This window comes from Trachemys scripta, chromosome 10, assembly GCF_013100865.1.
Source record: "Trachemys scripta elegans isolate TJP31775 chromosome 10, CAS_Tse_1.0, whole genome shotgun sequence".
In the NCBI taxonomy this organism is placed as follows: Eukaryota; Metazoa; Chordata; order Testudines; family Emydidae; genus Trachemys; species Trachemys scripta.
The window spans coordinates 81,246,148-81,265,850 of record NC_048307.1 but is presented as its reverse complement, the minus strand read 5'-3'; the positions used below and the strand labels follow the sequence as shown (position 1 = coordinate 81,265,850).

The 19,703-nt window shown below is 39.2% G+C and overlaps 1 protein-coding gene across 3 annotated transcripts; it reads right to left on the bottom strand.

The window, feature by feature from the left end:
- Positions 1–9,600: 9,600 nt before the first annotated feature.
- C10H15orf61 (chromosome 10 C15orf61 homolog) lies at positions 9,601–17,066 on the bottom strand. Of its 3 annotated transcripts, none has more exons than XM_034784398.1 (3): positions 16,715–17,066; positions 14,002–14,172; positions 9,601–13,882 (listed from the first exon to the last, which is right to left on the bottom strand). In XM_034784398.1, the coding sequence occupies exons 1-2, from the start codon at positions 17,046–17,048 to the stop codon at positions 14,045–14,047; spliced, it is 462 nt and encodes a 153-aa protein (XP_034640289.1). In that variant the 5' UTR covers positions 17,049–17,066; the 3' UTR covers positions 9,601–13,882; positions 14,002–14,044. The 3 variants fall into 3 exon arrangements, with proteins under 3 accessions (XP_034640289.1, XP_034640288.1, XP_034640286.1); XM_034784397.1 differs by having other exon boundaries at positions 14,018–14,172; XM_034784395.1 differs by lacking the exon at positions 9,601–13,882 and having other exon boundaries at positions 13,949–14,172.
- Positions 17,067–19,703: the final 2,637 nt, after the last annotated feature.

Genomic DNA, 19,703 nt, shown 5'->3' with positions numbered 1-19,703 from the left:
AAAGCAACAGAGGGTCCTGTGGCACCTTTGAGACTAACAGTTAGTCTCAAAGGTGCCACAGGACCCTCTGTTGCTTTTGTCTGGTGGCTTCCTCCTCCATAGCCCCACATGTGAGTCCTTGATCTTTGCCCTCACTAGTTCAGAGTTTAGTTAGACCATTCCCAAAGGTTTTCTTGTCCCCAATATTGCCAAACTCAAATGGTCAGGGGTCACGCATCAGCCCTCAAAATCATGAGATATTTGTAAAAAGGTGTATGGTGGTTAACCCATCTGCTTTTTAAACTCCCCGTGCCCATCCACAGAGTTTGTGTGACAATTACAATGTTGTCAACTCTTACACATTTATAGTGAGTAAGGCAATTTTTTGCTCCCTGCTGCCTGAACACTCACTAGTATAAACACATAGTAAGAGACAGATATAATCTAGAACAAAGCACACTAGTGAATTTGTGACATAGGAACTGGGACTCCACTACGGTGACCAGATATCCCGATTTTATAGGGACAGTCCCGATTTTTGGGTCTTTTTCTTATATAAGCTCCTATTACCTCTCACCCCCATCCCGATTTTTCACATTTGCTGTCTGATCACCCTAGACTCCACTCACTTATCTCATATAGGAGCTATCTTCCATGAGTTAGGAACAATTATTAATTCCTGATGAGCTGAGCTCAGGATTCAAACCGGTAACCTGCAAGTAAAAGGCAAGATAGCTCATCAGCAATAACCTGAGGCATCTAGTCAGCACAACATCTAACATTACATCTTGGAGGGTGAAACTTGCTTTGTGGAAAGATAAATTTATTAAATCAAGTTCTGACCATTTTGAAGCTTACATAGGCAAGATCATCCACTCTTTGCATGCACCGGCATATTTTCCCACAAACACTTCAGACTCAATCACGTTCTCAGGATATGTCTACACTGCAAAAAAAAGTGTGTTCCTAACTCAAATTAGCTAATCTGCATTAGCCAAGTTGGAGTAAAATAGCAATGAATGAAGATGCAACAATTTGGCTTTTAATTGATATTAGAACTTGGAGATAAAACCTATAGGCAGCCTGGGGTTGTACTCGAGCCGCAAACCTGAGTTTAAAACTGAGTTGCTATGTCTTCACTGCTATTTTAACCCAAGTTGGCTAATGCAGGTTATCTAAACCAAGTTAAGGACATACCTTTTTTTCAGTGTAGACATACTCTTAGTCTGCCACCTCCTGTTTTAAGAGGGGCAGACTTTATAAAAATACAAGAGTAAAAACTTATTAACGAAATATAAATACGTTTTGCAGTATAAAATAATTTCAACAATTACCTCAGTGTACATAAGCTTTTATACATATGTATTTTTTACTCCCTCATAAATTATCAACAGGATTGGATCCCACAACCTTGAAACTTCACTTACAGGAGCAACTGGTACAGAGGAAAGCATGCTGTTATCCTCTGTGAGGAGACATACCACCCACATTGCCAGTGAGTTACAACACAACTATTTGTGACACATTACGACTATGGATATGAGATTTTGGGTTTCCCCTCTTGGCTGCAGGAGCAGATCATGGATCTAGAAGTTAAAGGCAGCATAGCCAAATATAACAATGCCCCTATTTGAGTAGTCTTTGGGGAATGAATCTGGGATCTCTGCAAAAAACATGAGCCTCAAGCACTTGAGCTCAAAGAATCAGATCTCTTAATATGGAAGGTAGGAGCAGCAACAGTCATATGACTGCAGTTGCATAAAGCTGCAAGGTCCTTCCTTTTCTACAAACAATAACAAAACCCAATCACCAGTCATCACACATCACACTCAACTATACCAAAAAAAATCTTATGCACAACACATCTCTGCTTATTTCTCATTGGATTGATGATAATAAGCCTGTCCACCCTGCAGAACCATGAGCACAACCCTCCCTCATTGATTTCGGTGGGAGCTGTGCATGAAGAACAACTGTATGTTGTCCTCTATAACCTGATTACACCCGTTAATATTAGTTATTCATTACAAGTGACAAGCTGGACAATTTGACTTACATGTTCAGTAAAAATAATGATGCCAACTATATTCAATTTAATTCCTAAAACAGTCTCCCTCTTAGGGTGACCAGATAGCAAGTGTGAAAAATTGGAATGGGGGTGGGAGATAATAGGCACCTTTATAAAACAAATCCCTGAATATCGGGACTGTCTCTATAAAATCAGGACATCTGGTCACCATACTCCGGCTCTCCCTTATTGGATTTGATGTTGTCTGGGGTTTCTTAAAAAAATAATCTTGAATGGTCATTAGCAGAGATAAGTTATCTCTCTGTTCAATAACTTTATAATTTAACTGCTACAGTAGAAATTTAATATAGTCCCATGTCAGGAATATCTCAGGAACTGCTATTTCCCACATGAACTTCATTTATGTTAAAATGAACCTTTTACCTGAAGTCCCTGTGTACCTTTCAATGATGATTCATCTTCTATTAAGTTTTAAAGACTAGGATACAAAATCAAAGAATTACTATGGCCTTATGATTTTTTTCAAATATATTTTTCATTCATAGAGCTTCAGGGAAAACCAACTCAATTTACCACATTTGCATAAACATTATATAGCTTTTCCAGGGCTAATCGCAACCTCAATCCCCAATTCTGAATTGTGTTGATGCAACTGTAATCAAACTTCAGCTTTTTATCTCACCTAGTAAAGCACATCAAACATTTATAGCTTGCAGTAGAGAGTTCTCAGAAAAACCCCCGTTCACTGGGAACTTAAGTTCTAAATATACCAAAATTTGATAAAATAATGGAGATCTATTATTTCACACTTTCAATGATATTATCCTGCAGAATTTTTCCCATGTCAGAATTAGTGAGATTTTCATTTGTTTGTATTTATATTTTTGCCCAGATCAGATAAGGAATGTTCCAAGACTGTTTTCAGCACTGAAAAATTTGTAAACAGTTAGAGAATGGAATAATAAAGTATTCAGATGTCATGTTGTCAACAAGGAATATGCATGTAATCAATTCCCTTTGAAATAATTTGTCCATATTTATAGTGTACTCCCCCTCTGCAGAACATTTAAGCAACATTATATTTGAAAGACTTCCACTACTAAAGTTCTGTGCTGCTATAAAAGGGATATCTAGCATAGTGATTCTCAATCTTTCCATACCATGAACACGTTACAGTACAACAAAAGAGTTGATCTGTCTCTCCCCTTTTCCATATAGCCATAGAGAAAGAGGGAGGAGGGGTTGGATTGTGACCCTACTGGATCTGTTTGTTACCCTTGGAGTATAAACCCAAGATCTAGCAGCTTCTTTGTCCCCCAGCTGACAGTGGACCATGTGAGTTGAATTTCTGTAGGGGCTCAAGCAAGTGCCTGTGCTTAAGGCCAGTGCAGGCAATAAAAATGATGCTTAGCACTTACATAGTCTTTTCCTCAAAATGTATTTCTCTATATGTGCACATTCATCTTCAGAGTGATACCCCCATGTTAATCTTCACAACATTCTTGTTGTAAGTATTATTCAGTGGTAATTGAGGTAGAGAACTTTCCCTAGGCCACAAAGGGAGTTGGAATCAGCGCCAGACCTAAGATTAGAAAACAGAATTCTTTGCATCCAGCCCTGTGTTCAGATCACTGGATAAGAGAAAACCTCAGAAATCAAATTTATGAAGAAAACTAGAGGGGAAAGTAGTTGGGAGTCAGAAAGTGCTAAGCTTTCATTCTGGTTCTGTGTGCCTCTGGGCAAATTATTTCACCTCTGCTGCAATTTCCCCAACTTTAAGACCGGAATAATAGTACATATTTACTACCTTACAGGAGCATGGAGATTAAAGAGTTAACATCTGTGCTAGAAGTTATTTGCCACATTAAATGTTAAAAAAAAAAAAAAAAAAGTAAGTCTCCAATACCACACAGTACGTCTGATTAGAGAGAGACGGATTCAAATATATCAGTGATTCTCATACTGTGGATCGCGACCCTATTTTGATGTGGTAACCAGGGCAAAGAACCCCTGCCCGGAGCCCCTTACCCGCAACCCAGAGGAGGGCTGAAGCCCCGAACTGGGCTGAAGGTAAGGGGTCACAATTTTTTCTAGTGGGGGGAGGGTCACGATCTTTTTAAAGTCCAAATGGGGTTGCCAACACAAAAAGTTTGAGAAACATTGAAATAGATAAGCCACAACGTCCAGTATATTACTTCTGGCTATGGCCAATATTTGATTCTAAAGAGGACAAAAACCATCTACAATGTGTGTGGGGGAAGAGCTCCTTGCTTCCTGCAAGAAATGGCTCATTCCAGTGACATATATTTTCATGGCTATGTTTCTTTCTGATTTAAAGAGGTAGGTGAACGTGCGAGAAACATTTCTGCATGGATAAATAGCAACCTAAAGTTACACTGGGGTGCAATTCACTTCTCCCTGCCCACATTCCAAAAATCAGACTGTATGTGATGAACTAAAAGCATTTGTGAAGGAATTCACTCAGCCATACAGATAGGACCAGACTGTCCAGCACTTATGTGCTTACTCTTCCACACTATGGGCCTTCCCCTGTACCTGCCTAGCCACAGCCAGGGTACAGATCCTCTAAAATGCATACAGGGCTTGCAGAGTTACCCCTACATGCCTTTGCCACTGCACTGGTTTAAGGCATGCAGAAGGTTTGCACAGACCTTCTGCACCTTGGTCAATTTTACAGTTATCACTGTAAGTGGAAAACATCAAATGATTTCAGTTCAGTGGGACCAGAATTGGGCCCCAAATGGAACTTTTAAACCTGTTTCTTCCTCAGGATACAGAATATTTGGAATTTTTTTAATAAACTTTAGGGAAATGATCCTCTTGATTTAGGCCAGGTAATGAAATGTTTAAGTCTTGTTTTAAATGATGTACATATTTTAAAAATAAGAAAAAACACACAATCAAAATATTTGTATGCTTAATAAAATTAATATTATTCCAATGCTACATATGCTGCACAATTACTGAAAAATTACAGCATGAACATTACAAATGAAAGTGATCAAAAATAAGTCTATACAGTGTTAATGTTACTGTACCTTACCAGACCAGCTTCAGGGGCTGCATAATTGTTTCTGCCAACCTATAAATTTTTGAGTAACAACAAAATCATTGTGATTTTTCTTACTAAATAATTCATACATTACAAAGCATGTATGTAACAAGACCCATGAATCACTAAGCATATACAGATCATATCTAATGGCATTTCTTCTTATAAAAATAATTCCAATAGATCTATATATTTGGATTAACTACAACACATTGACTTTATAACATATATAATTTTATCCAACCCCCCCCCCCCCCCAAAAAACCCAATTTAAAGTGTTCTTTAGGAAGTGTTGTGTTTTTAAATTTGCATTTTAAAATTGAAAGAGTTCCCTGATCAGACTACTTGTGTAAAGAACTGCTTTGCATCATGTTTTACAGATTGATTCTATTGGGATTATTAATATCACTGAAAGTAATAAACTGGGTTTTATAATGAACTAGTACAGTGCTCATAAACTGTGCTTAAAGTGATGCAATCATTTTAAAAATAACTCTTAGCCATACATATTCTACCTTACCAAACAAATAATGATTCCAAACTGGCTGATTTTACAATGCAAAGTATTCCATCATTTCAAAATCTTAATAGCTTCATCACAATTTTAAATGCTGAATTTAACACATTTGTGTTCCATGCAACAATTTCCTCATTCAGACTTTGTTTATCTGCATGGTTTATAATTTGAACATGCACAAAAATCATGGGTTTTACCTAACTTCTCAGCAGACATTTAATAGCTATTTGCTCTACAAAGACTTCATATTTTATAAAATATACCATAGTGCATTGACTAGTATTATCATAAATAATTAAGACTAAACAACACTTGTCTAAGAAGCAATGTACATTTTATGATGCATTATCCTAACTTATTTAAGCTGTATTTTTTCCACATACTAATTCGCAAGCGTCAATAATTTGCAATGAGTATCCTAATCGTGAATGAAAATTAGTGAGGTTGTACTATACACATATTACAGGTTTTATTTAAAGGAATTTTTTTTAATCCCTAAATTAAGATGCCATTACTGTCTCTCAAAGTCCACTTTGCTGTAGTTATCAAGTGGATTTAAATTGAATGATAATGCTCAAAAGGTGTGTACAGCTAAGTACTTCCAAACAAATGTACGGTTTGAGAAATGCACAAATTTTAGATTGAGTTCTATTATCTTATGCTTCTATAGCTAGCAAGATTATAGAGGAAGATTAAGGCATGTTACAGTAAACAATATACCATACATGGCCAAGTAAAATAAAATAATGAAGGAACCCAAGGAGAATGAGGCCAAGTTGGTTCAAGCCATAGGTCCACAAGCAAGAAATCTAAGTAAGCCGGGGGATACAGTATAGCTGCATGTGGGTTTTGTTAAATTTGGTCTTTTAAATGGCTTGCTCTTTTTCATATTTAGAGGCAGCATGGCCTAGAGAACTAAGCAAGTGACTGGCTGGAGCTAGGGACTACTGATTTCTAATTGTGGTGTTGCCACTAACTCTCTGTGGGCTTGTCATCATTAGTTTTAATTTATTTATTTTTATTTTATCTTCAAGTTCTTCATTTCATATAGCTTAAGGCCAGAAGGGACCATTAGATCATTTAGTGTGACCTCCTGTAATGCCACAGGCTGTTAAATTTCACCCATTTACCACTGTATTGAGCCCCATAACTCATGTGTGCCTAAAGCAGAACTTGCATTTAGCTAAAGCATATCTTCCAGAAAGGCATCCTGTCTTGGTCTGAGGACATCAAGAGATGGAGACTCCACCACTTCCCTCAGTAGTTTGTTCCTATGGTTACAAATGTATGCCTTATTTCCAATTTGAAAATTTTCTGGCTAAATCCACGTTAAAAAAAGGTTAGGCGATCCCTAGAGTAAATCAGAAACAATTGTAGCCTGGAATAAATGTTTTGGATTGTCCTGAAGAGCCTTCACAAACATATTAACTAAACTACCTCAATATAATCAATTAATTTAGAGATTAAAAAACAAAAACAAACACTATGTGACATTGGGAAAAAAAAATCAATACAGGGTGTGTTGATTTTTCCCTCTGTAAAATGGGGATATTTACTCACGTAACAGGGATGTTATGACAGTTAGCTAGTTAATGTCTGTAAAATAAGTGCTAAGTATTACTATGAACATGGTTGTTTTTACAGGTAACCCTTTTATGCAGCTGATCTATGCTTTTTTTAGTTTGGCTGTCTTTGTACCTGCCAAATGGTTCTGATCAGTTTTATATTATTTAAAGGTTTAAGATTAACTGTCTGTGTCACAATGTAGCAGCACTTACTTCTCAGTACACAAAAGATTAACTTCAGCTTTCAGTTCCTTTGCTGTCCCAGAGTGCTTTTGCAAAGGGAATGGCTATAACAGAGCCAGAACAAGAAGAATGCTTGAAACAAGTTAGGATGCCCTAAGTTAGGGAAACTAATGTTGTTCATGTCTAAGGGCTTGCCTACATTGCAAAGTTGGGGACAAAACTTTTATCTTTCACGAGTACTTAAAAAGTGCTCTCCTGCCGACAAAGCTAACGCTGCTCACGGGGCTGGAAGTATATTGTCGGCTAAAGTGCCAACAAAGAGTGTTTACACACGCTGACTTTTAGCCACAAGGCTGTGTCGACACAGCCTTGTCGCTAAATGCTGTGCGGTGTAGACAAGCCCTAGCTCTTTTTGCTAGTGTTACTTTGGCCCAGTCCACAATAATGAAATTTGCACTACATCCATGTACTGGCACCAGTGTAAACCCATAATATAGACACATTGGACCAATGCAAAGCGGAGCTCACTTCAGTATACTGCCACATTAAGCACCGGTGTAAGTTCCACTTTGCACCTCTACATTAGGGATTTGCACCTTTGTAGCTACTTTGATGTAGTCACACCAGTGGAAGTTTCCATAACATGGCCAGAGCCCTTGTTTGACTTGTTTTTAAAAAAGATTCTCTTGCATTTAATGGACTTTACAGCCTGTTGCTATATTTTGTTTCTGCTCCTCCATTCCATCAGCTGACACTGCCTTTTTAGGAACTTGTTAACGGGACATTTAATTAACACTGTGCATCAGTCCTCCATCTGTAAAATGGGGACTAGTACTTTCCTACCTCACAGGAGTGTTGTGAGGAAAAAAATTATTAATGATTGAAGCACCAAGATATTATGGTAATGAGGTCAGATAAGTACTTAGAAAAATTTCTAGCAGAAGTGATTAAAAAAAAAAAATCTATCTACTGTTGTTATAACTAACACCCAAGATTATTGTACTGAAAGATGAGAAAAATCTCTTAGTTTGTTTACTTTGTGATTTTAACAGTGTTCTAAATATAGTCTGTTCCACTGTGTTTTTTATATATTAAGTACAGGCTGACTCCAACTCCCATTGAAGTCAGTAAGAGTTGGATTAGGTCCTTCGTTTGCTTGCAGCTGGTGTGAGTTTTTCCATTATAGCAATAAGGGAAGAATAAAATACTTTCAAGAAAGTAGAAAATGTTATTAATTGCCCACAAAATTAGCAGGGAGACTTAGGGGCAGGTGCAAGATACAAACCTACTGGTAACATATTTTATTTACAAAAATGATGGATTTCAAGTTGATAATGTCTCTAACTGACAGCCTGCAGGTTACAGATGGCTTTAGATCCGCAGTAAAAGGAGCTGCCATCAGATACAGAAACTGATCTTTATATACAGTTAGATGCTTAGAAGATTAGAAGTTTGCTTTACTGGATATTTAGCGAAGAAGTTTCCATTAAAACAAATACACAAAACATCTAAGATTTAGCAATTTGGATTAGTAAACAGTACTCCAAGGAATATAGTCTCTGTTAATAATACCTCTTATTGGTGGGAAATCTCTAGTGAAACAAATTTGTCAAACACACAAAAGGTATAAAAGTGAAATATAATAATTAAGACTTGTTCTTTATTGATTGTGTAGCTTAACTAATTTTTCATTACTAACATAAGATTTAATAAGTATAAGTAGTTAAAGATTCTGACTTGGCACTAGTCATTAGCATGTAATTGAACTAGTAAAAAAGATCAGTTAAACCTATGTTGATTACCACCTTATCTTTGAAAGGCAATTAAGGACCTCAATCATTGCAACAAGATTTGATTGTGCAGCCTTTATTGGACATTGATCTTTCAGCAAAGTGCAGTTACATTTTCCATTAATTTACAGTAACACAGTTTAACTCTGATACCCTAGACTGTTGACCCAGGTAAGATGTAATGCTAAGCACTCATTTAGGTTAAGATGCCCCCAGTAGTCATTACTGTTTAAAAGGCTAGTGCTGAAAAAAGTAGCTACCTGATCTATTGGGTTTAGAGTAAGGTTTCAGTTATCTGCATTAGTTGTTAAGTGAGGTGAAACAAAGCTCCTTACCTTCTTATGTCATCTCACTCATTTAAACATCATCCTTGTATTCAGTGAAGAGATAATTAAAGCAAGAGTTACAAGGCAGATTGTACTTTGTTTCAAATGAGAACAGAGCAGACGAAGTCAGCAGAAAGGTGAAGGGTAATTTTGTATTTTAATCATCTGTGACAAAGTATTGATATATAAACATATGTATGCCTGTACACATATAATTTAGGAGGTACAAAAAGTAGCCTGTCAATTAAAAACAGTCGCATAAAAAATTAAAGCATCTCCACCTTGCTCCCAAATCAAAAATTAATTAACCAAAGATTAAGTCAAACCCTAGCCAGAGCCACATAAAAAGGCCTTCCTACAAGCTACTGCTGCATGCCTTTCTAACAGCAACTTCGGATCTTCTAATATCCCCAAACTGCAAACTAATAAATGGAGGTCACTCACTCTTATTAAGAGGGTCAGCTATAATACTCACCACATCTTCTAGGTGCTGCCTCCAATTTACCATCGTCCCCTCTGTCTTATCTGGACTGGGTTTCAACCAGCTAATATCTATGCTCAAATCTCAACAACACACTAGGTAGAACATTTGACTGCACTTACTGGGTTGGGTGAGATGTAGTACTCTGTGTCATCAGCATACTAAAAGCACAACAGCACTGTGCCTCCTCACTGACCTTCCCACAGGCCCATAAATACATTGAAAAGGAGAGGAGGCAAATTGAACTCAACATTGGAGCACCCTTCAGGACAGCAAGCAAGTGCCCAACACCACCGCATGGGAAGGAAGGAATGCAGCAGCCATATTCGCCATGTTAATTAGATCAGAGCCCTCTAGCTCTCCAGGGCAGGTCTTTAGCCTATTGAAATCAACAGACACCCATTTGCTTCAATGAGTTTTGGATCAGTTCCATAGTAGATAGCATTCCCAACCCATTGGCCCGCCATAATACCAATATCAATATTGCCCTTCTCATGCATATGGACCCAGTCAACTTTAGACAGATGAATCCTGGAAACAGTGCACCTTGGATATTCTCTGGACTGGCAGGCTAATCTACATCCTTTCTTCATGCCCTATCCAATATCAGGAGATGCCAAGAAACTTCAAATTATCCTGAAAGAGATTTCACTGGTCTTTCAAGACAAGAGCCGTTCACCACACTATAGTAAGGAAAAATGGTTTGGAGGACTTAGGGCCATTTTAGACCTCAATTGCTCAAACAGCTAGATGAGGAAGACAAAATTCTGAGTGGAGACTCTAGATTTCACTCTCAGTAGAGCTTCTGAAATCAGTGACCTGAAAAAAGCTGCTCTGCATGTTTCCATCAGGCTCTGTCATGAGCAATTTCATGAATTCACCTGTCTTCAACACCAATACAACACATCTTCCAGTCTGTTTACTACACCAGAATATTCCCAAAGGGATAGGTAGTGATAGCAACCAAGCTAGAGTCTAAGAATTCATCTATGCCCACTTTTAGATGACACACTCATCAGAACCTTGTCCCTAAGATGTAACCCGATCTATAGATTATGTATTAATTATATTGATTACTTAAGAATTCCCAGTTATCACTTTGAGGGTTAACAGGCCAAATATTAAAATCACTATATAGTTCTATACAAGAAGGCAAGGCAGTGAATATAATAAAGGCAAGTTAGCCCTATGGACTACAAAGGTCCCTTATAGGAAACAACCCAGAGGTTCTTCCCCATGTTTCAGGCACATGGGTTTGCAATAGCCTTACAATATAACTCCCTGGTTCCTTCTCAGATGATTGTCTATGTAGGAGCTGACTTAGATTCAAGAACCAGAACTGATGGTGATGGGAACTAGACAAGTATCTAAATTGATGGTTTTCCATCAAATGAAGCAAAGGTTTGATAAGATGCCAATGCCAAGATGTCATAGAATTCAGTATTATCCATCCATCCTGACCTGCCGTTTCTATGATTTCTAGTCTCTTAATAAAGATCATTTCATGGGCAGGACTGCACAAGAGAGCTTCGGAACCATACCCAAAGTCATCACCAAGGTCACCAGCCTTTCCAGATGGGGAGCACTCTTGGGACATAGCTTGTCCCTCAACAGTGTTTTCATTTTTAACTCAGACCATGATTAAAGAATAAATCTTGGTCATAGACTGACCAAAAGAACCCCACAAATAAAGAAAGAGAATTTATGCAAAGAAAGAGAATGAGAGACAGATTTAATCTTTCACTTTTGATTAAAGCCAATTAAAATAGTTATTCACCATTACTTAATAAATGTCTCAAACATTTTGTGTAAACGAAAGCACTACCCTTTATGAATAGCATATTTTCCTCTAAGTACTCCAACAGCTCTTACACAACAAGTCTTAATGAATCCAATGAATGATATTATATTTGAACTTTGCCCTCAGCCATCTTCCAGTTCATCCTTCACCATGATCAACTCCACAAGAGCAAGAGGTCTATTGATTTTCATGTAATACAAGAAAATATTACATTTGCTTAATTGTTACACAGTGAGAGCATTGAACAAGAAATCAAGTCTCTATTTAATGCTGCTAGCAGCACAGAATTGCAGTGATCAATAGGGTAGTTTGTCAAAGATGTTCTCTAAGGAGACTTGCCCATCACTGTATGGACAAGGAGTCACGTTGCCTGCATTTATTGAAAAACAGGTAAGCAAAGTCAGCAGTACACATTATCAGAAATCAAACAAGCTGCAGTGAATGGAGGTGCAACTCCAATGAAAAGCTGTATTTATAGTCTGGTAATTAAAAACCATTTCATCAGCCTCCTGTTGAGACCAAACCTTTACCGCAAAGTATTGACAAGATCAGTAGCAATGAATGAGCAGTATTTGACTTCAAACTTATGAGCTGTAGTTATTTAACTTTTGCTCATTACAAAGGAAATCAGTTCTAGCGATTCTAGCAAAATGCTAATAGTGAGTTTTATTATTAATGAAGCTTAATGTAACACTGTCTCTTCTTCTGTGAAAGCTATTTATTCAACTTGTGTCAAGAATATTCTTCAGTACTAAATATACTGGAGTAAGTGCTCCTTTGACTAAAGTTTTATTTAGTGTTGCTTTTAGACAAGGAGACACACTTCTTTCATAAAGCATGGAACAGTTCACTGCTTACAAATAATTTTCAATAAGAATATGTATGTTGTATTTTGCATCAGTTAATTATATTGGTCATATTACTGATTTTATCCTTTAAAAAGTCTTTTGCATGTTGTAACATGCTGCTGGGGATACCTAGAGCTGTGAGCCACTGTGTGCCACCCCTTGCCCTCAGCAAGAGTGAATTTTGCTGATGATCAGACCTGTCAGACCCCAGCCATACCAGTCTATCTTCCTCACCAGCAAACTCCTCAAGGCTCTCTCAGGCCAAACCTCATCCATTGTGCTAGCAAGATAAAACTGTAAGGTTTTGTGTCGACTATAGGAAACTCAATGCTGTAAGTGTTTCAGATGTTTATTTTATGCCCAGAATTGATATGTTTGATATTTTGAGCAAACCTAGATGTCTTAGCATGTTTGATCTCGCAAAAGATTATTGGTGGATCCCTTTAGAAAAAAATGCACAGAGAAAATATCTGCTTTTATTACTGATATGGGACACTATGAATTCTAAGTGTTACAATTTGGGTTAATTAATGCAGGAGCCACTTTTCAGAGGCTTGTCAACCACGTGCTAAGCGGTTTACAAAATTTTGCAAGAGCGTATGTCGAGGATAAAGCGGTGTTTAGCAACTCTTGCTCTGTTCACAATAAACACTGTTAAGGGGATCAATGCCCTCAGACCTGTAAAGCAGTGTGGGGAACTGCTTCTTTTAGACTGCTTTAGATGTGAGAGATTAAATCAACTATAGCCAAAGAGAAAACAGAATTGTGAATTCAGATATTGAAAGAAAAAGGTGGAACCAGTTTTCAGATGTTTTCTTTTAAAATATGTTTAGATGTGAATGTTCAGTTGACACATACTACATATTCCGTTAATGTGGATTTTAATTTGTGGGGTGGAGGTTAAAAGAGCATTTCAATACATCTGGATAAAAGAAGGGTGCTATTACAGATTCCTTAAGACTCGGATTAGGTACTAGGACAATTTATATATTGTTGAACACCTAGGCACGGAGTCTAAAACTCTCATAATTTACAATTATGTGTAATGCTTTTGGAGAATGTGTTCCTTGCCTTCAGATTACATGACAAACATCATAACCGATCCGATTTTTTTTTTTAAATAACCAGAAGTTTCTTCTCAGCAATAAGCATTTCAATCACTGTCTTTAGAGCTAACGCTTTTGAGGACAGTAGAAAAGTACATTCATTTTCCAAAGCTGCTGCTATCTTATCTTCATTGACGCCAACATTCATCTCATGCCTCTGCTGAAACAGGAACATTTTTTGTAACTGAAAAGAGGAAAATGAAGTCTTTTGAGGACACCACATTAAAAAGGAACACCTTGAAAACAAAGGTTTGCTTTTAAGTTGTTTATATTTTAAAGCAGCAGGAATACATAAATACCCACAGCTGTGAAAACCCACCAAATGAGAGTGCTTGAATGCACAATTTCAGTACATGGCACCTTCATCTTCTTTATTCAGAAAATAAATAGTAACTGGGCCACAACTTGTGTGAACAGTCTCTGTGACACTAACAAGAAACCAGGAGCCAATTCCATATAATAAAGTTGGGATGCCTACAAAAGAGAAATACTTGTTACATACAAACCATTACAAACCAAGAGAACTAAAACTAACACAGTAATAGCTAAAAAATAATGGGGAAGGCAATTATTATTGTTTATTATTTGTATTATAGTAATATGTAAGATACAAAGTGAATAAGTAGTAAGGGGCTAAACTCAGAAGGGCCTTAACATGTAAGAAGCTTGTATTTGATGCAGTGAAGAAGAGGGAGTCCGCGGATGGACTCAGGCCCTTCATTCAGTGCCTATGCATGCATGTGCCTAATTTTAAGCATATGAATAGTCCAACTGACTTCAGTGGGACTATTCAATGCTTAAAGTGAGGCATGTGCTTCAGTACCTTACTGAACTGAACCATCAAACAAGGCAGTGGATAAGAGTCTGACTGGAGCACCAGAAAGACAGTCTTAGCAGCAGTGGTTTGAAAGGACATGTGGAGGCTGTCATAGTCAAGACAGGAGATGATGAGGGCCTGGATAAGAGTTTTGACTATGCAGACAGAGAGCAATCTTAGTGCTATTACAGAGGAAGCAGCAGCAAGATTTGGACAGTAGATCCAAGCATCAAGGCAGAGAGAGGACAGAATCAAAGATAACACCCAGAGAGCATTTCTAATACTAATTATGTAAAATTTGCAAAGTGATTATAGTAGCGTAAATCAGTTTACTGATAACAGCCAGAGCCAAAACCAATGAAATTTGTTAATATGAGAGATTACAATTCTCATAACAACCAACACTTAAATATGAAATGTCTATTATCTGCACATTATTTTTAAAAAATTACAAGTTTTGGGGCTATTGCTTCTTCATGTAAATCACTGACAAATGTTATACCAATATTTTCTTATTATTAAATGATTAGGTTGCTGATGTGCTAAGACCACGGCCTATCATGCTGACCAATATTGTCTCATTGTTTTTTTGTACTGTATCCAACCATTGTGTCACCTTATACTTAGACTGGAAGCTCTGTGGGGCAGTGACTAACTTTTTTTTTAAATTCAGTGTTAGTACAAGCATAATGAGACCCTGGGTCCATGACTGGCGCTGCTAGGCACTACAGTAGTACAAATAATAAATAAAAATGTATATTGTGTAGTGTCTGAAGACCACCACCAGGTTGGGTCTCATTGTGCTAGGTACTGTGCAAATAAGTCATGAATGGCAGACCCAGTACTTATTTTCAAGAGCCAAATTCTGCTCTCTTATGTCTATGCAATCATGTTGACACCAGTAAAGCCAATGGCAAAAGCAGCAGTTTAACTGAGGGCAGATTTTAGCCCATGGTAATATTAGAAATGATTTGTATTAAGATAGGTACATTTTCAGATGGTATGACTTTTTACTTCAGTTGATGTTGTCCCATGATTTGTTTTCAGTGATTAATTAATTTGTTTTTTATAGTCTCTGAAACTTCATATACACACACTCAGGAGATAGAAAAAAATCCCCTGGTGTACTGTACTGTGCAGCTTATAACCTAGTCACTACATCTCATTACAAAGAAAAGTTAAAGTTGCTAAAATGTGTCAAATATAGTTTTTAAAATACTTAAAATCGAGTAGGGTGCAAATATTTTTCTTGATAGTCTGATGGTGTCAAGTATCGGGGTAGCCGTGTTAGTCTGTATCCACAAAAACAACAAGGAGTCCGGTGGCACCTTAAAGACTAACAGATTTATTTGGGCATAAGCGTTCGTGGATAAAAAACCTCACTTCTTCAGTAGTAGGCAGGAAATGCTCCTTAGAAGCAGAACGAATGAGCAGCTGGATATTTTAAACGCTAGCAGAAGTAGTATTAAAAACTTATTAGAGCATAAGCTTTCGTGGACTACAGCCCACTTCTTCGGATGTAGTCCACGAAAGCTTATGCTCAAATTTGTTAGTCTCTAAGGTGCCACAAGTACTCCTGTTCTTTTTGCGGATACAGACTAACACGGCTGCTACTCTGAAAGCTATCAAAAACGTGTTAACTAAGCAACAGTTAAAAGGCCAGTTAATACTCTTGTACCAGACAAGTTTATGTTTTAAAAAAAAAACAAACAACCACCAGGATCAGTTACTGCGATCAACAGTTTACCAGGCTGCAAAGGACCAAGGATGACCCGAGGGTTAAGCTCAGTGCAATATGAGGGCCCTGATCTTAGCCAGGAGCCAGTGGTGCGCGGGCACGAGAAGCCCAAGTAATTGCTTTGGGCCCCACAGCTCACACGGGGGGGGGGGAATTCAGTACTACCCCCTCCCCCCAATATCACTGATCCCCTTGAACCTGGGCGTGTTACCAGGCGCCTTGGGGCGCGCGGTGGGGTGCGGTGCGCGGTTGGGGGCAGTAGTGCCCAGGGCCATCAGCCTGGCGGGGGGGGGGGCCCAAACAGCCCTGAGGGCCCCCCCATGGGCTAGCGCCGCCTCTGACAGGGGCCACGCGCGCGCTGAGGGGGGCTGGCGCCGACTCATGGCCCCACCGCCCGTGTGCGCGGGGCGGCCCCGGGGAGCTCGGCGGGGGCCGGCCGGGGGGCCCGGGGCCCGGCTCACCCGCGTTGAGGAGCTTGAGGGCGGTGAAGGCGGCGTTCTGCAGCGCCAGGTCGCGGCGCGGGGCCCGCGAGCAGTGGTACTTGATGAAGGGGAAGCAGCCCGTGCGCAGGACGTGGTAGTTGGCGCCGTCCACCTGCCAGTTGAAGTGCGAGAGGCCGAACTGGTCGTTGCGCACGGCGCTGTACTTCACGCAGTACGAGGTCCAGTGGGGCAGGCCCCGCTGCCGCAGGTGGCGGCTCAGCACCTCGGAGGCCTTGGGCTTGGCGGCGGCGCCCCCGGCGGGCGCGAGCAGCCGCCTCAGGGCCGCCTCGCGCAGCTGCCGCAGGCGCAGCATCCTACAGGCGGAGACCCGCTCAGCCCGCGCGCGCCCCCGACACTCGCCCGCCTGGCCCCGCCCCCGGCCGTGCGCGCCCCCCCCGGCGCCGTGCCCGCGCGCGCACCAGAGGGGTGTGGGCACGGCTCGCTCCCGGAGCTGCGGGGCACGCGAGCGGGAGCGCGGGCCGGTCTGCTGAGTGGGGAGAATGGGAGTCCCTGGGGGAGGCGTCACGTGGCAGGTTCCCTGGTTAGGGGTGTGTGAATGGGTAATAGGGTCACCTGTGGGTCCTGATAAAAGGGGTTCCTGAGGGAGATACTGGGGGTCACCTGGGGTCCCTGATTCTGGGATCCCTGAGGGGGATACTGGGGGTCACCTGGAGTCCCTGATGGGCAGGTTCCTAATTTGGGATCTCTGAAGGGGATGATAGAGGTCATCAGAGCTATTGGGGGAGATTGTGGAAGCTCCTGATTATAGGGATCCCTGGGGAGGGATGTCGGGACGGAGATAATGGTAGGTCACCTGGGAGAGTCCCTGAGTCTGCACAGTCCTTGTGAGGAAAGTGGGGGTCCCTGCTGGAAACACTGGAAATGGGAGGGTGAGATCATGAGAAATCAACCTGCGCCCGTGCTAACGTGAGCTGTTGTGGGATACTGCTGTAGGAAGTGGCCAAAAAATAACTTCAGAAACTAAATAGAAATTAGACACACTTCCCTGCCCTTTGTCACCTCCCTGTTCAAGGCAGATAAATCAATAGCCAGTACTGAGAAAATGCTTTAATAATGTTCATTTACAAAAACTATCACAAAGAACCCTGAATGGGCCGAGCAAGCTACTAATCGTTACGTTTTATCATGTATGTTCTGTGCATTGAAGAGGGTGCCCCATGCCTTCTTGGCACGTGTTGCAATTGGAGTATGAAAGAGATTAACCTGAGTGTGAGGGAGACATTTGATTTAGGCAACATTATATAAACACACTGATATTATTTAGTGAAGTTTGACAGCAACATCTGAGGTTGAAATTGGGTTGAATATTTTAAAGCTCTTGGAAGAGGAATATTTTAAAATCATAACTAAAAATTCTGTGATATGATTTATCTAAACAAAACCTAAGGTTTTGAACCATTAAACATTCTGTTTGAGAAAAAATGACTGTACAGAAGGGTAAATTGAGAAATGGGAACAGATTTCTTTTCTTTTAATAATTATGAGCAATATCTCAAACTCAGCAATCTTAGACCATTGAGCTGTGTAGTATGAATGTGCTAATTAATCAATTACTATCCAACAATGTACCATGTTTATTTACTGTAATGCACTACATGACTATGTAGCAGAACCAGTAATTATTAATCATTGTCAGTAACAAATTTGACTCAAGTTCACCTTCCTATAATTAATAGAGCATATAGTTCGCTTTAATATCTTTCTTTATTAGCAGCAACAATGACAGGATAAAAAGAAAGTGGAACCTGATGCTGTGGTTCATTGAAATGCAGGATTGGACTAATGTATCATACTCCACCAGCACTATTTGTGTTATTACAGTTCATGGTCAGTTGGTGTTTACATTTTAAATTTATGCTGGACTGAAATCTATTGAATGTATTTGAAAATAATTGCTTCTAATTTTTAAACTATATTAGTTTGGAGTTTCAAGATATTTTGCATTCATTAATTTAAATGCCTGCATTTGCTCTTCCTTGTAAAAATGCCTGTTGAGGAACAAAATAATCCTACAGCCTTTTAAGTGTAACATCTCATTAAACCAGTGAATGTATTGATATCCGTATGTGTGTGTCACATTGTACACTACAAATGGAGGGAGAGAAGCACCTGCATTTTCATAAGACAGCAAAGCATCTCAGACCATTCACCAATGCAAAGGATCATGGCTTGGTATGTATGTATGTATTTCAGACGAGCTTATGATAAAAAGTTGAGTATTTTTGGGCATCCATCTGAACATCATTCATTTAGAAAGAACAAACCACCGTGACAGCAGTGCTGCTGCATAATAAATGTTGGCTGGACAGTTTATGCTTTATATATTGAGGTCTCCATTTTTTGGAGTGCACTGTGCTTCTATATAATTGCTGTTCCAAAACCACCTCTTGAAATGTGACATGCCTCTTCTCAAAGAGTCTTTGGGGTGAAGATGGAAGACACCGGACTATAAACATTCCATAGTTAAAGTGAGTCAATTGGTGCATGACTTACCAGGCTGTAATTTTGTAGTAATTTGTGTTGGATCTTGCTATAAAATTGCAGAAGATTAAAAAAAAAACTATAATTTTGGAAATAGTATATTTATTGTTTTGGTCATTTCATCATGTACACAAAATCCCAGAAACTACCAGTTTAAAATCTGTAAGAGCTAGAGTCCTTCCCCAAATGTAATAGAAGTTCACAACCATGAGTCAGATTATTACAGTGAAAAATAAACTTCTGTATTTCATTATGAAGGACTTGCTGAAGAAATGTTAGAGCAAACCCACAAAACAATAGGATGACATTTGGTAATCATTCCTTGCACCTTTATACCCTTTTTATCAAAGCATCAAAACTGCCTTGCAAATATTAATGAAGTCTCACAACCTCAGTAGGTGTGTCATATTATCCCCATTTTGTAGTTAAGGAAATGGAAGCCCTGATCCTACATAGATTTACACAC

Excerpts from the sequence above, each read along its gene's own strand:
- C10H15orf61 (XM_034784398.1), bottom strand. The coding sequence starts at position 17,048 with ATGCTGCGCCTGCGGCAGCTGCGCGAGGCGGCCCTGAGGCGGCTGCTC. Across the intron at positions 14,173-16,714 it reads CCTCAAGCTCCTCAACGCGG|GCATCCCAACTTTATTATAT; the intron begins GTGAGCCGGGCC and ends TCTCTTTTGTAG.